Below are 17,198 nucleotides of genomic sequence, written 5' to 3'. Positions count from 1 at the left end.
TTTTACATTTTTGATCATTTTAAGCAAGTCGCCAATCTTTGCATCACTATGTTATCATGCTTTTTTCAGGCAGTATTTCAAGGTAACTATCATAAGCATAAAAGACTGAGGCTATTACTATTGACATTGTCTGCCAGGTTCCTAATATGCTACATCATCATTAAGGGTCCCAACACACTTCCTTAGGGTAAACATGACATTACTGCTGTACCTGTTGACTCCTCATTCAGGATAATATACTGTATCCTCTGTACCAAAAAAATCCTCAATCCAATCAAAACTTTTGCTCGGTACTGCATGTGATGGGGCTCAGGAAATATTTCAAGATTCTACAACAGATGTATACCAAAGATCTGGGCTGCAATTTTGAGGGTTGCTTCTGCTGACCACCTCAAACAATGGAAAATCCAGGATGAAATAATGACAATATTATTTTAAAGGAGATACTGTTACTCACCATACAGAGGAGCTGTTGAGTCACAGACAGGAACAACAAAAAGAAGTAGGAAACACACACGTGGCCACTGACTCTGGCCCAAAGCTCAAATGTATAGCAATCTTCTTTGCTGTGCTTGTCTGCAACTCAACATCTGCTGACCTGACAGATGAGTGTGACTTTTGCTTTCTTCCAGCTACTGGCCACAGTTTTTCTTTTTAAGAAATTTTCTGTATATTTTGGTTAGTGGAGGAACTAAATCTCAGCATTTCTGCTTTCACTTCTATACTTTCAATTTCAATTCCTGTTCATTCACAAGTGTCTGAAAATTAACTTTGGTGGCACACATAGCCTTTGCAAACAACTACGCTTTCTTCATGTTTTCTGAGAGGACTTTTGATAAGATTTTGCAACAGCAGTGACTGAAAGCTTCATGCACTGCCCTTTTGACAGTCTTAACATGTTTCATTTAGCATCTCCCTATCTATATCCTATGTTTCATTTTACACCTTGGGAAGTCTCTTTACAGAGACTGCGTACCATGGTTGGTCTCTGCCATTATGAACTGTTCTACTACATACTTCTCAATCTGGTACATGGTGAATTATTCTTCTAAACAGTTCTTCCAAATGCTCCTGCTCGGAGCAATATAATTCTAATTTTTCCTTGAGATGCGACACTGCCATCTTTATCTAGTTGGCTGAATACATAAATCTGTTCACTTGTTTTATTCATCCTTCGTACTTCAGTAATTATTTCTGTTGCCAGTTCAGTTCAGCACTGCATTAGTTGTCCAATCTACCTATCAGATCTTCAGTATTTTCCAGAGCAGCATTATAAGTCCTAAAATACCCCTGCAAACAATGACGTAATAACCCCCTGGCATATAACATAACACAGCATGTGGAGTACTTGCAAGAGAAATAACTAAGTTACTTATGTGGTTAAGAGTCCACTGTGGCCTTCATGGGACTGGAATGGCTGATAAGTTAGCAAAAGAAACAATAACCATGGGCATTCAGCAACAAGATAAAGTTCCATACTCAGATTTCATAATCCAAGTCAAGGAAGTGTTAAGAAACAAATGCGATTGAATGGAAAAGACTTAGTGCTACTAGAGGACATCATCACAGTGAATTATAACTATATGTATCTCCATTCCACTACTATATTAATGACTCATACTTCAATGATTATATGTGACCGTACTTTACTGATTATATGTAACGATGTCAGGACTAAAAGTCAATCAGGGACGCTATCAACAAAAACCACATCAAACAGAGGTATGACTTGCCACACTGAGTGTGGAGAGCAAGATGACATTAACCACACTGCTCCCCTGTCTGTGATAAATATAGGCAACTGACTTCCTACATAATCAGTTTCTGAAGTAGAGGAACAAAGGACCTCACAGCATAACAAAGCTTCTCTCTACTATGGATGTCAGCATCTTCAAACTATTATCTATCTTCCTTGCTGCAGAGGGTGTGGAGATATGACAGTAGGAGGCTCACACGATTATCTCAAAAATTCTCAAAAACCTAATCATAAAAAGGGCAACATTAAGAATTTTGATGGGACTGTACATGACTGAGAAAGAGTGCGGCTGCAGCATGACAATTTTGTGAATAAATGCTCAACATAATGAGCCCAGATTCGAGGACAATGGGGCAAGGAATATAATTCAAATACTCTGAAGTGAAAGAGAGAAGATAATTCAACTGAACTGTGTGTTTTTATTATTTTGCTTTTTTAATCACCATTATGTATTCACGGGCATAAGGAAAATGAGCAACATCATAATGCCCAGTTTGACTGATTTGCTTTGTATTCCATATGATAAAGATTCTGGAGAAACTGACTCTCCTCAGCCATCATTAATTGTGTACATGTGGTGCATGATGGCCTCTTCTCATAAAGCAAAGCTTCCTCTTTCACATTATGAATGTGGGACTGCAACTTACTTTTGCTTGAGAACCTTGAGTGTCCAATGGTCCACCAATACCATCCATTTCCAGTAGAAAGGCAGACAACACTCTCTCCTGAACACCCCTCTCTCTTCCCTGGCGGCTTCCGACGAGAGCATCTGGTGACACATTTTTGAGACAAAATATCTATTAATAAGCAACAGTTACAGGACCTAATGGCTACCGAGATAATATGGTAACCATAAAAGGGCACAGAAAATTACTTCAAAATTACAAGGAAACACAGCGGCTGATTAGTATTTACTTTCAGGAGATATCGTTCCAATTTCCAGTGGCAGGTGGCACTGTGCCTAGCTGAAGCTGTGTTTCTGTTACTAGTAGAAAACAGTCAATTTTCATAGAGTAAAGTGATTGTGTGAAGCATATTTTGTAAGTAACTTTGTTCTTTTATATCTCATTTATCCAGGCAACTGAAGATTTGAAACTTCCTGGCAGATTAAAACTGTGTGCCCGACCGAGACTCGAACTCGGGTCTTTCTTTCAGGAGTGCTAGTTCTGCAAGGTTCATAGGAGAGCTTCTGTAAAGTTTGGAAGCTAGGAGACGAGGTACTGGCAGAAGTAAAGCTGTGAGTACCGGGCGTGAGTCGTGCTTCGGTAGCTCAGATGGTAGAGTACTTGCCCGCGAAAGGCAAAGGTCCCGAGTTCAAGTCTCGGCCGAGCACACAGTTTTAATCTGCCGGGAAGTTTCATATCAGCGCACACTCCGCTGCAGAGTGAAAATCTCATTCCGGAAACATCCCCCAGGCTGTGGCTAAGCCATGTCTCCGCAATATCCTTTCTTTCAGGAGTGCTAGTTCTGCAAGGTTCGCAGGGGAGCTTCTGTAAAGTTTGGAAGCTAGGAGACGAGGTACTGGCAGAAGTAAAGCTGTGAGTACCGGGCGTGAGTTGTGCTTCGGTAGCTCAGATGGTAGAGTACTTGCCCGCGAAAGGCAAAGGTCCAGAGTTCGAGTCTCGGTCGGGCACACAGTTTTAATCTGCCAGGAAGTTTCATATCAGCGCACACTCCGCTGCAGGTATAAAATCTCATTCTGGAACTGAAGATTTGGTGATCTGGGGTTTTTACCACTTAAAAAAGCACCATACCTAGTAAACCGTATTCTGCCAATAGTAAATATTGGCAAATATCAAAAAGTACTTGTGATAACTAGCCATCAGCAGTTACATTTTATTGTAACCTAGACTACCTGAGTACCCGACACTGTCCTGGTACATATTTATTTCAATCCTACTAGTACAGCTCCCCCCCCCCCCCCCCCCTCTCTCTCTCTCTCTCTCTCTCTCTCTCTCTCTCTCTATCTATCTATCTATCTATCTATCTCTACCCATCTCCACTTTTCTTTCTATGACCACCTTCCATTTCTCTGTCTTCCATCCCTCAGATCTCTTGAACTGTGTATCATAAATAGATATAATTTTGCAGGTACATTCAGTGATAACATCATCTGCAAAATGTGCCACAAAACAGTTAGTAGTACGAAGAAACAAATTAAAAGTCATGTCTGGTGCTTTTCTTCCTTTCATCATCATGTGGGGGAGTGTCAATGAAAAAAGATCTGTAAAGATTTGAAATGATGTGTAAAGTTTATTTCAAGTCACTAAGAGCTCTTGTTCTCAAATACTTGATTAAAATCCGTGTATTTATGCACTGTGGCCTAACATGTATAAATATATTTTTTTCCATAATCCAATTTTGATGCAATATGGCCTATACGGTGCCCCTCGTCATGCTGAAGTTATCAGTGAAAATCCTATAAAAAAACTGTCTACTGGTTTTAAATGATCAGCAGGTCTGGCAGATAAAGTTTTAATAACACTTTCAATCACAATATCTTTTTTTTTTTCTCTGTGATCTGATTTTGATAAACTAAAGCCTATACAGTGTCCCAAACTACACTCAAGTTACCTGCAAAAACCCGACAAAAGCTGGTCTAGTAGTTTAAGAGATCAGCATACTCAAAGATAGATAGAGATGATGGTTTTACACATTCATTATTAATATATATAAGTTAATTAACAGTTAAGTGAGTACCGAGTTCTTGTTTTAAGCAGAAATGATTAACTTTTTCATTATAACATGCACCTGAACGTGGACGTTGCTGTATGGTACATAGAGTGGGGGTGCTGTGTGTAGATTGTGAGCTGGAATTCCACTGGGGCAACTGTAGTGTGGAACTGAATAGGGAATTCAATGAGGCTCTCCCATGGAAGTGTAGGGTCTGCAAAAGAGATGAGAATCACTAAACAGGAAGCAAATATTTGTGCCCTTCAGGCTGAAGTAGATCAAGCAAAATTTGAACTAGATAGGCTGAAGGGGAAAATGATTGTGGGATCATCACACAATGAAAGATCCCTGTGGTTCAAGGTATCAGAAAGTACCTTTTTTGGTTTGAATTTAGGCTCAGGCAACCCTACTGTGAAAGAAGTTAATTTAACAGAAGAGTCCCACAAAATGCTTAAGGATGCATAAAAAAGTAAGGTTAGGTTATTTCATCACAATATTAGAGGATTGAGTAAGAAGCAGAGAAATTTTAGAAAGCTCTGAAAAGATAGACATCAGGAGCTTATCTGAGCACTATATAACTACACGGTTAAAGAAGTTAAATATGAAAGATTACGCTCATGCAGGTCTAACAGGGAAAAGGAGGAGTTGTTGCATATATTAAGATAGAAAACAAGTTCAAAAAGATTGAAGCAAGTGGATCTTTTAGTGGTCAGCACATAGAAGTAGGTGCCACTGAGAAATATTTCACTTTGATTTTTAACTGTGTACAGATTCCAACTCTCAAATTTTGAACTATTTATGAGGAATTTGAATTCCTTACTATGCTATCTGACAGACAGCAGCAAGCTGTTAATGGTCTGTGATTATTTCAATGTAGATTTTCGAAAGGATTTTCATAGGAAAAATGAGCTGGAACCCATATTTGGATTCTACAACTTAATCTCAGCAATCACCTTTCCAACACAGATGGATCAAGACAGTAGGAATTATTAATAATGTTTTCTTTGATGAAGCTCAAAGCAAGAAAATAACTGTACCAATTAACAAATGCTCTCTCTGGTCATGATGCACAGCTACTTAGGATAAATACGAGGGCTACCCACCTCCCCCCTCCCCTCCCCCCCAACCACTAATCGGTGAAAATCTGACGAAACATAGTGCAAAGTCGCTGATACGCCCATTGAGCACGTCACATTGCACATTTCAGATCTGATTACACAGTGAGTATGTGAAGATGCTCAGAACAATAGTGTATCCTGTCAAGTGTGAAGTGCCTAATTAGGCATTCTGCCTGATTTCATGCAGACCATAAAATGTAACTGTCATGCAATTCTTTCGTCATGACAACACTTGGGTGCACAACAGTGCAACAATGACACTCCTATAGCCCGGACTCAGCTCCCTCCAATTTTCATGTCATCACTCACATTAACTGCTAGCTATGAGAACAGAATTTGCACAGACAATGAACTGCAGACCAACATAGTGAGCTGGCTGATAGCGCAGGCAAGTGCCTTCTATGACAAGGGTGTTGGAAAGTTGGTACCACACTACAATAAATTTCTAAATCGAAGTGGTAACTATGTAGAGAAGCATCTGGAAGTTGTAGCTGAATGTTTGAAACAAAACATTTTTGATTTTCACTGTGATTTCTATTTTGCAACTGATCGGATGTTGAAAAAACACTAAATATATCATATCACTGTTTGAAAATAGTTTTCCGCATAAAATAAGCAGAAAGGACACTAAACAGCCATGTCAAAAACCATGGATCACTAGAAGGAGTTAAGAATCTTGAGAAATGGCAAGATAAATATACTTGTTGGGAAGAACAAGCAGAGAGATCTTGCAGTTAATTGCAAACTATGAAAATTGCTCAGAAAACTCATTAAGAACCAAGGAGCATACACTTTATGTCATAAATCACTACTTCTGACAACAGACTTAAGTCTATAAGGAATGTAGGAAATGAGAAATAGGATTACTTGCCGAAGAACAGGATTAACTGAATTAAAGAGTAGGACCATAAGTGTTGAGTCACAGATAACAAATATATTTAATAATCATTCCTTAAATATAGCAGAAAGCATATGGACTGAGAGTTCCAGAGCAGACTCACAGCAGCCAGTTGATAAAGCAAGTCCCAAAATTCAATCAAATGCATGTATCACCAACTTCTACCTCTAAAAATAAGAAAATTATAAAAGGAAGCACCAAAGAAACCGGTATAGGCATGAATATTCAGATACAGAGACATGTAAACAGGCAGAATGTGGTGCAGCGATCGGCAACGACTATATAAGACAAGTGTCTGGTGCAGTTGTTAGAACTGTTACTGCTGCTACAATGGCAGGTTATCAAGATTTAAGTGAGTTTGAATGCGGTGTTATAGTTTGTGCACCAGTGATGGGACACAGCATCTCTGAGGTAGCAATGGTGTGGGGATTTTCCCATACGACCATTTCACGAGTGTACCGTGGACATCAGGAATCCACTGAAACATCAAATCTCCGACTTCGCTGCGGCCAGGAAGAGATCCTGCACTAGTAGGACCAACGACAACTGAACAGAATTGTTCATCGTGACCAGAAGTGCAACCCTTCGCAAATTGCCGCAGATTTCAATGCTGGGCATCAACAAGCGTCAGCATGCGAACCATTCAACAAAACATCATCGATTTGGGCTTTCAAACTGAACGCCGCTCATGTACCCTTGATGACTGCACAATACACAGCTTTACGCATCGCCTGGGCCCGTCAACACCGACTTTGGTCTGTTGATGAGTGGAAACATGTTGCCTGGTCAGACAAGTCTCGTTTCAAATTGTATCAAGCAGATGGACATGTACAGGTACGGAAACAACCTCATGAATCCATGGGCCTGCATGTCAGTGGGGGCCTGTTCAAGCTGGTGGAGGCTCTGTAATGGTGTGGGACATGATTAATGTCCATTGTGCATTCTGACAGACTTTCACAATTCCAACAGGTCAATGTGACACACAACATGTCCAGAATTGTTACAGAGTGGCTCCAGGAACACTCTTCTGAGTTTAAACACTTTCGATGGCCACCAAACTCCCCATACATGAACATTATTGAGCATATCAGGGGTGCTTCGCAACGTGCTGTTCAGAAGAGATCTCCACCTGCTCGTACTCTTGCGGATTTATGGACAGTCCTGCAAGAGTCACGGTGTCAATTTCCTCTGGCACTACTTCAGATATTAATTGAGTCCATGCCACGTTGTGTCGCGGCACTTCTGCAAGCTCGCAGGGGCCCTACACAATATTAGGCAGGTGTACCAATTTCTTCGGTTCTTCAGTTTACATTCTCTCAAAAATAAAAGCTCATTTGGAACTGGTGTTTTTTCCAACAGTACTAAAGATTTATTCCCATATAATAAGCCCTACATAATGTGGAATACATCATGCATCACTAGCTCAAGGTATGTTTCCATGTATGCCATTCCTAAATCCTTCTATAAGAAAGGGGATAGGAGAGCGATCAGTAACTTCCAACAGGACTTCATTTTCTAACATTTTTGAGAAGGTTATGTATTCTACAATAGTATCCCACCTGAGCAACAATAATACCCTTACTAAATGACAGTTTGGATTTCAGAAGAGTTGTTCTCCTGAGAATGCCATTTACATGCTCATTCATCAAATTTTACGACTATTAAACAACAAAATAGCACCAGTTGGTAAGGCAAACACACACACACACACACACACACACACACACACACACACACACACACACACACACACACACCAGACTGGTGCATGGAACACAGAAACACGTAATAGGAAACAGCATTCACACTATCATTCAAGCTCACTCTCTTTTTCTAGCAAAAGTATACACATTCACACACACACACACAATTACATACACCCAAACGTATACGTACATGGCGAGTTTCACTACGGCCATGGGAGTGTGCATTTGAGTGTCCATGAATTGCATGTATGAATGTGTGTACTTCCGCCAGAATAAGAGCAGGAGCCCAAAAGTTAGTGTGAATGCTGTTTCATGTTATGTGTTTCTGTGTTCCATGCATCGTCCACTGTAGGTGAATAGTTGCCTTTCCCTTATTTCATGCATTTGACTTTGTCAATAACAATATTCTCCCATACAAACTCAAGTAATACGGAACTAATTGTATAGCCAACCTTTGTCCATCACAATATTCTTGTATACAAACTCAGGTACTATGGAACTAATGGTATAGCCAACCTATGGATGAAGTCACATCTAACCAAAAGAATGCAGAAAATTGTACTTGGTAATTCAACCAATGTAATTGGGGTTATTTTCTGACAGGGGAGAATAATGTACAGTGCTCCCAAAGGCTCAACCTAAGGTCCACCAATGTTCCTCAAACAACAAGCAGAAGTCATTCTTTTTAAGGGATGCCACTAGCATTGTAATCAGCACAAGCACACATACAGCAACAGAAGAAATTGTAAACAATGTTCTTAAAAGTGTCTGGTTTTCTGCTAATGGTCTCACAGAGACAACATATTCAGTTCTGCACATCTAGACGTACTACACCAATGTTATTCCCTCGCACAAAGTGAGGAAATAACAAATAATGTGGAAACCTCAAAATTATACTTGTCCCTATGGATGAGAATTTAAACTGGAGAAAGTACATTTTGTAATTACTAAAACAACTTAGTTCAGCCACATTTGCACGTAGAATTATTGCAAGTATTGGGAACAGGGAAGTCATTGTGTTGACATATTTTGCATATTTTCATCCAATAATGTTGCATGGAATAATGTTCTGGGGAAACTCATCTTTAAGAAATAAAGTGTTCGTTGCTTAAAAACTTGCTCTAAAGATAATACATAGTGCTCACCCACTATCATCTTCTAGATACCTGTTTCAGATCTTGGGCATTCTGACCGCTGCTTCACAGTATATTTATATCCTCATGAAGAGTTGTAAATAATACACTCCAGTTCAAAAGGAGCAATGATGTATATAATTACAATACTAGAAAGAAAAACAGCATTCATTATTCCACATTAAGGCTGTCTTTAGCATAGAAACAGGTGCACAATGCCACAACTAAAATTTCTGATAGCTTACTCAGTGATATACAAGGTGTACAACATTGCTACTGCAATTTTCCCCCAACATTTGAGGCTTTAATTAAAACTAATTGGTTACACATGTATCATTCAAAGTATTTTCCATCTCTGGCCACTACTTTCACCCATATTTCGGGCAGCATACGAATCCCGCGTCGAAAAAATTGTTCATCTTTTGAAGCGATCCACGAATTGATCCAACTTGTGACTTCTTCATGAGGTCAGAAGTGTTGGTCAGCCAGGCCATGTGCCATTGTTCTAAACAGGTGATAGTCAGAGGGAGCAATATCTGGAGAATACGGCAGGTGGGGTAGGACTTCCCATTTTAACATTTCCAAGTACGTTTTGACCTCTTTTGCGACATGAGGTCGAGCGTTGTCATGCTGTAAAAACACTTTATTGTACCTCTCGCTGTATTGTGGCCGTTTGTATTTTAATGCTCTGCTCAAACACGTTAATTGCATTTGTGATTGTTTCACTTGGTTTTAACACCTCATTGTACATGACGCCGAGCTAGTCCCACTAAATGCAGAGCATAATCCTTGAGCCATGAATATTCGGTTTGACCATCGACGTGGAAGCATGGCGGGGATATCCCCCATGAGTTTTTGCATTTAGGGTTACTGTAATGAACCCATTTTTCGTCCCTGGTCACTATGTGACGCAGAAATCCCTTCTGTTTTTGCTTCTGAAGCAACTGTTCACAAACACACAAAAGCTGTTCAACATCTCTTGGTTTCAGCTCACACGGGACCCAAGTTCCTTCTTTCTGAATCTCACCAGTAGCCTCGAGAAGTTTTCAAATGGCTTGCTGTGTCACTCCCACTAATCATGCCAATTTTTCTTGAGTTTGACATGAGTCATCACTCAGCAATGTCTCCAATTCTGCATCTTCAAAAACAGTCTCTCTTCCACCACTATGCCAGTCTACGATGTTAAAATAACCATTCTTGACGTGTTGAAACCATTCATGACACGTTTTTTCACTAATGGTGTCCTTACCATACGTACTTGAGAGCATTCCACGAGACTCAGCCGCCGTTTTCTTCATATTGAAACAAAACAGTAAAAACTGACATTTTCAATCAAGAACAACTTCATGATGCCACCACTACTTACCGTTGTCACCACCTATCGGCAAATAGCAGAAGCAAAGTTGTACACCTTGTAAAATGTCTGACTAACAGACAGCACAGCAAAATTTGAAAACAAAACAAATAATTTTCTCCTAGTCAACTTCTCCTATTCCGTAGAAGAACTTCTGTTAACTGTAGTGTGTAAAAGGTGGTGGGTGGAAATGACTAATTCACATCTCCATAATTTTAAGAGAGAGAGAGAGAGAGAGAGAGAGAGAGAGAGAGAGAGAGAGAGAGGGGGGGGGGGCACAGGGGGCTCAGCATTTAGCCATATTTACAAATTATTTTTTATGTGAATGTGAAATGACTTGTTCTACATCATTACTATTTATCATGATAACTAACAAGGTGTGCTGCACTTCATTTTTTGGTTTTCCCACCTTTTCTCCTAATTCTTCATTGCACTCTGTGAACTGAGAGGAGGAGAAATGAATTGTGCATTTAAGAATTAGGCAAAAGGCAAAAACAAAGACATGCAATGACCAAGGATTGACACTTTTCCATTTTTAATCTCCTGAAGGTAAGTTTGAACCAGTCCTCCTGTTTTCTAAAATTTTATCAAGTAAATTTTCCTTCTAATGCAGAAAAGCTATTATATCATCCACTTAAAAAAAAAAAGTCAACAGAGAGGAGATGGGAGAGAATTTGAATTTTATTTCCCGATATGATGGAACACTGATCTTCACTATGCAACATATATGGCTTTTTGCATACTGCAGCTCCACTTCAGACATGAAGGAAAATAAACAACAAATAAAATAACGTATGTGACACCAACTTACACAGCAATTATCTGGGGAAACTGAGAACAGGTCACCAGTGAACACCACAATGAGTCTAAAAGCTTGATTTTCAGAACAGACAGTTCCTTTTTCATGATCTAGTTAACATTTCATGATACAATCAACAGTAAAACCTTTTGCCAAAATTTCATTTTCAAAAAAATGGCCTTATTGGGAGACTGGTTGCCACTTTTGTTTGTACATTTAATACTCTCACCAATTCTATCACATAGAAGTTTTATACTGTTACTATTAACTGGTTTCGGCCACCATCAAATCAACTGAAGCAGCCTTAGGATGGGTGCCAAGTAATGCTTTGCCAGACAAAACATTACTTGGAGCCCATCCTGATGCTGCTTCAATTGTTCTACTGGTGTTTGATACAGTATAAAACTTTTATGTGATTAAATCAATGAAAATATTAAATGCAGAAACAAAATTTCCTTCGCTGATGGCACCATACCAATGAAAGTGATTGTACTCACACTAATGGAAACAAATTAAATGCTTCACATAAATGAATTTACAGGAAAAAAGAGAGGAGGATGCCTCTTAGTACACTGGCTGGTTCAGCATGCAATATACATGCAAAAAATATTTAAAGTTCATCCAACACGTAACATTTATAAAATTTGGTAAAAAGTACAAAAGAATTCTTTTACTAACTTTAACATCACATTATGTCAGATGGTACAGACCACAGACACACAGAGTTATTGATATTGTGTGTTGCCCTTCTTGCCTCCAGAATCTTCAGACAGACAGATTGCTACTCACCATATAGTTGAGACATGCAGACAGGCACAACAAAAAGACTGCTGACAAGTAAGCTTTACTTCTTTAGTATTCTTTTTGCTGCGACTGTCTGAGAATCAACATCTCCATTGCGTGGTGATTAGCAAACTATCCTTTTCATAATATTTTCATTATTCCATCCTGGATTTTCCACTGATTAAATAATATTCAGAGAGATTTTACCCAAAGTACAGTAGGAAGAACTAAATCAGTGACACGCAGTAGACAGTAGACAAAAGACTTAATTACTTTTTAAATCTATTCAAGAATATCCATAAAGCACATTTGGTACCAACCTACCTATTTCATCCACAAAGAGCAAAGTTGGAGCTGCAAGTCTAGCTCGCTGAAAAAGTTCACAGACATTCTTCTCAGCTTCCCCAACATATGGTGAATACAATTCTGCAGCAGAAGTAGACATGAACGTCACTTGCATCTCTGAAGCCAGTGCTCTCACTATGCTGGTTTTTGCACATCCTGGTGGGCCATACAAGAGAAGACCTAGAACAAAGACAGTACAGTTCAGCATCTACAAACGACAATATTATGTTTAGTATTTAAGTTTTTATCATCTTAGTCTAAATCAACAACCATATTCTGCAAACCATACTGCCAATAGGCCAAATTAGGGCTTCTCCCCATGCCCTTCACATAAGGTGCCCATGAAGAACGATTTTTTAAGCATTTGCGTGTGCTCTGCAATGAGTCTAATCTTGTTGCAGTATAGATTGGAAATTTTACATGTGAAACTGCAATGTGTAGATTCTTATGGTTGTAATGGGCTACCTATGCAACCACATAGGTAAATGTAATCATTATCTGCAATTTTTTCTATCTATTGTGAAATAATGGAACAATATGGAAGTGACTGATTGCTATTCATCACAAATAGGAGGCAGTGAGTCGCAGACAGGAACAATGAAAAAGACTGCCAAACTGCCAAGATGTTTACACTTGAAAACACACACACACACACACACACACACACACACACACACACACACCCACACACACACACACAGCCATTGTCTCCAGGTGCTGGATCCAATCAAGACAGTGAGCTTGTGTGAATGCGTCTGTTTTCTACTTCAGAAAGAGGACTTGGTCTGAAAGATTAACCATCTTAGCGGTCTTTTCCATTGCCCCTCTCTGTGATTCAAGCCACCTCTACGTGGTGAGTAGAAGTCTGTCCTTTCCATATTATCGTTATTTCATCCAGGACTTTCCACTGTTCGAAAAGTAGATAATCTCTTTTTAACTTTGTTTTATTTTTAGACCTGAAGATGACCAAATGTTGACCAGAGCTAGTCATCATAAAAATAAATGAGCAACTGAGAGATCTGACCAATTTCTGTTTTTGCTTTGCTACCCTCAATTTCAGTTCCTGTTTCATCAATGAGTGTCTGGATGCCAACTCTGGTGCCACTGGTTGTGGATGACACTGGAGTTGTCATCAGATGATATCCTGTATGTGTTCAATTGGAGATAGAGCTGGTGATCGAGCAGACCAAGGCAACATGTTGACACTGTCTACATCTACATATATACTCTGCTAGCCACCAAGCAGTGTGTGGCGGAGGGCACAATTTGTGCCAAAGTCATATCCCCCCCCCCCCCCCCGTTCCACTCACGGATTGTGCGAGGGAAAAAAGACTGTCTGAACACCTCAGTATGAGCTCTAATTTCCCTTCTCTTTGAATGGTGATCACTGCGCGATTTTAATGTTGGTAGTAATAATATGTGCTCTACTTCCTCAGCAAAGATAAGATTTTGGAATTTAGTGAGCAGCCCCTTCCATTTAGCGCATCGTGTACCTGCATGTGTGTCCCACTTCAAACTTTCCATGTAATTTGTAACACTCTCACGATGGCTAGATATAACAGCCATGAATCTTGTCGCTCTTCTTTGGACCTTCTCAATCTCTTTAATCAGACCCAACTGGTAAGGGTCCCATACAGATGAACAATACTCTCAGACTGGATGAACTAATGTATTGTAAGCAATTTCCTTTGTTGAAGGACTGCATCGCTTCAGGATTCTACCAAAAAACCACGATCTAGAGTTCGCCTTGTAATTGTATCATTGCACTTGATATAATTTCGAACAGTCACACCCAAACACTTGATGGATGTTACTGCTTTCAAAGACTGGGCATTTATTTTGTACTCTTACATTAATGGGGATTTTCACCTTGTTATAAGCAGTAGGTTACACTAATATTGAGAGATAACTGCCAGTCATTACACCACGCATTTATTTTCAGCAAATCCTCATTGATTTGTTCACAACTTTCATGTGATGCTACTTTCCTGTAGACTACAGTGTAATGCCACTGTCAATGCCATCAACCAGATCGTTTATGTAAATCGTAAAAAGCAGCGGACTATTACACTGCCCTGGGGCACACCCGAAGTTATGCTTGTTTCTGTTGAAGTCTCCCCATTCAGGACGACATACTGCTATCTGGCTGTCAGAAAACTTTCTATCTAACCACACATGTTATCGGATAGACTGCAAGTCCGCACTTTTTGGAGCAAGCAACAGTGTGGAACTGAGTCGAATGCCTTTCGAAAGGCGAGAAATATGGCATCAACCTGGGAGCCGGTATCTAGAGCCTGTTGTATATCATGCACAAAGAGGGCCAGCTGTGTCTCACATGACCACTGTTTCCTAAACCCTAGCTGGTTTCTGCAGATGAGCTTCTCAGAGTCTAGAAAGGTCATTATGTCTGAACACAAAATATGTTCCATGATTCTACAACAGATCGATGTCAGTGAAATTGGCCAGTAATTATGTGCATCCAATTTTCTACCCTTTTTATAGATTGCTATGACCTGGGCCTTCTTCCAGTCCCGTGGAACTTTCCGCTGTTCCAAGGATCTCTGATAGATTATGGATAAGAATGGCGCTATATTTGTAGCATAGTCAACATATAATCTTATAGGTACACCATCTGGGCCAGATGCCTTCCTAGCGTCTAAGGATCTTAACTGTTTTACAATTCCAGACACACTAAACACTATGTCAGCCATCCTTGCGTTTGTTCGATAACTGAAAGGGGGAATGGTGCTACAGTCCTCTACCGTAAATGAGTTTTTGAAAGCTAGGCTTAGAATTTCGGCCTTCTGTTTATCATCATTCGTTATGTTATCCATACTGTCAGCAAGAGAAGGTATTGAATTATTTGTAGCATACATAGATTTTACGTACGACAAAAATTTTTTTGGGGTGTTTTTAGAATCTGCAGATAAAATATTGCTGTCAAATTCGTTAAAAGAATCCCTCATTGATCTTTTGGCAGCTGCTTTCATTTCGCATAATTTCTGTTTTTCAGCGGAGCAGTGACAATCTTTAAAATGACTGTGCAAAATTCTCTGCTTTCTCAGCAACTTCCTAATAGGTTTGTTGTACCATGGTGGATCCTTTCCCTCCCTTACATTTTTGCTGGCACATACATCTCTAGCACCTGGTGGACAACACCTTTAAATTCCAACCAAAGATGCTCAATATCTTTGTGTCCTGCAATGAATACTTGGAGCTGACTATGAAGATATTCATTAATGACACTTTTATTTGCTTTCCCAAAGAAGAAAACTCTATGCTGTTTCTTTGGTTAACTTCCATTGACACAGAAGCCACAACGACATTATGGTTGCTAATACCTTCTTTTAGATTAACTTCCTCAAAAAGATCAGGTCTGTTTGTCAGCAAGATATCTAATAGGTTCTCATCTGGAGTTGATTTTCTAACCAATTGCTCAAGATTGTATGTTGAGAGCGCTCCTAGAATAACTTCACATGAGTCTTTACTTCTGCCCCCTGTGATAAACATGTCATTTTCCCAGTCAATGGATGCCAGATTAAAGTCTCCACCTATAACTAATGGATAATTGGGATATTTATTTTCTATGTACTCAATACTTTCCCTTAAATGTCCTGCGACGTCCGTTGCAGATGCTGGTGGTCTATAAAAACATCCTAATACAATGGTCAATCCTTGTCCGATTGACAGCTTTATCCAAGACTATTGCACAGTCCGGCCTAGTATCGATCCAAACTGCATTTAAACAGCTTTCAGCTGCAATGAACACACCACCTCCCATGGCATCAGTAATACCATTCCTAAACATTGTCCAATCTTAGTTCAAAATTTCACTGCTATTTATGTCTGGTTTCAACCAGTTTTCAGTACCTAATACAATATTGGCATTGCTACTGCTTATTTCAGAGAGCAACTCGGGGATCTTGCTACAGACACTTCAACAATTTACCAGCATGAGATTTAGCATATTTAAATCCTTTGGAATGACCTGTTTAGGTGAACTAACAATTTTTATAGTTGACACACCCACATCAGTGTCATGCACTGGTAATTTTTCAGGCCAACAGTTTGTTTCCCGTGGGGAGGATCCTAATCTAAGAAAACCCACGTGCATGCCACAAGTACTGTGCTACCCAGTACCTGCTTCCTGTGTGTAGTGCATCCCTGATCTATTGAGGGGCGTCCTACAACCTTCCACCCCATAATGTAGGTCGAGGAATCTACAACCACTTTCGTCACAGAGTCGACGTAACCTCTGGTTTAGATTCTCCACTCGACTCCAAACCACAGGACCCTGGTCCACCTTGGGTACGATGCCGCAGATCATCAGCTTGGCTTCCACTCCTCGAGAGATGGAGGCCGCCTTCGCCAATTTAGCCATCCGTCTAAAGGATCCAAGGATTTCCTCGGAAACACGACAACAGGCATCATTGGTGCCGGCATGTGCAAAGATCTGCAGCTGGCTGCACCCCACACGCTCAATAGCTGCCGGAAGAGCCTCTTCCACATCCTGGACAAGGCCCCTGGCAAGCACACTGAGTGAACTTTGTACTTATTCCCCACTTTGCAACAGTTTGTTGTGTCACTGTGGTACCAACTGCTGCTAAAATTGATGCTGTAGATGCAGTATGAT

The 17,198-nt window shown here is 39.9% G+C and overlaps 1 protein-coding gene across 1 annotated transcript in view; it reads right to left on the bottom strand.

Annotated features, from left to right (window-relative positions):
* The window catches only part of LOC124551446 (spermatogenesis-associated protein 5-like protein 1), a 76,063-nt gene that overhangs the window by 10,579 nt on the left and 48,286 nt on the right, over window positions 1–17,198 (bottom strand). Inside the window, exons 6-7 of the mRNA XM_047126441.1 lie at window positions 12,545–12,745; window positions 2,404–2,525 (exon numbers count right to left, since the gene is read on the bottom strand). Of these exons, the coding sequence (XP_046982397.1) occupies window positions 2,404–2,525; window positions 12,545–12,745 (323 nt within the window). The remainder of the gene's footprint in view (window positions 1–2,403; window positions 2,526–12,544; window positions 12,746–17,198) is intronic.

This window comes from Schistocerca americana, chromosome 1 (assembly GCF_021461395.2).
Source record: "Schistocerca americana isolate TAMUIC-IGC-003095 chromosome 1, iqSchAmer2.1, whole genome shotgun sequence".
In the NCBI taxonomy this organism is placed as follows: Eukaryota; Metazoa; Arthropoda; class Insecta; order Orthoptera; family Acrididae; genus Schistocerca; species Schistocerca americana.
This window is presented reverse-complemented; position numbering and strand designations above follow the sequence as displayed.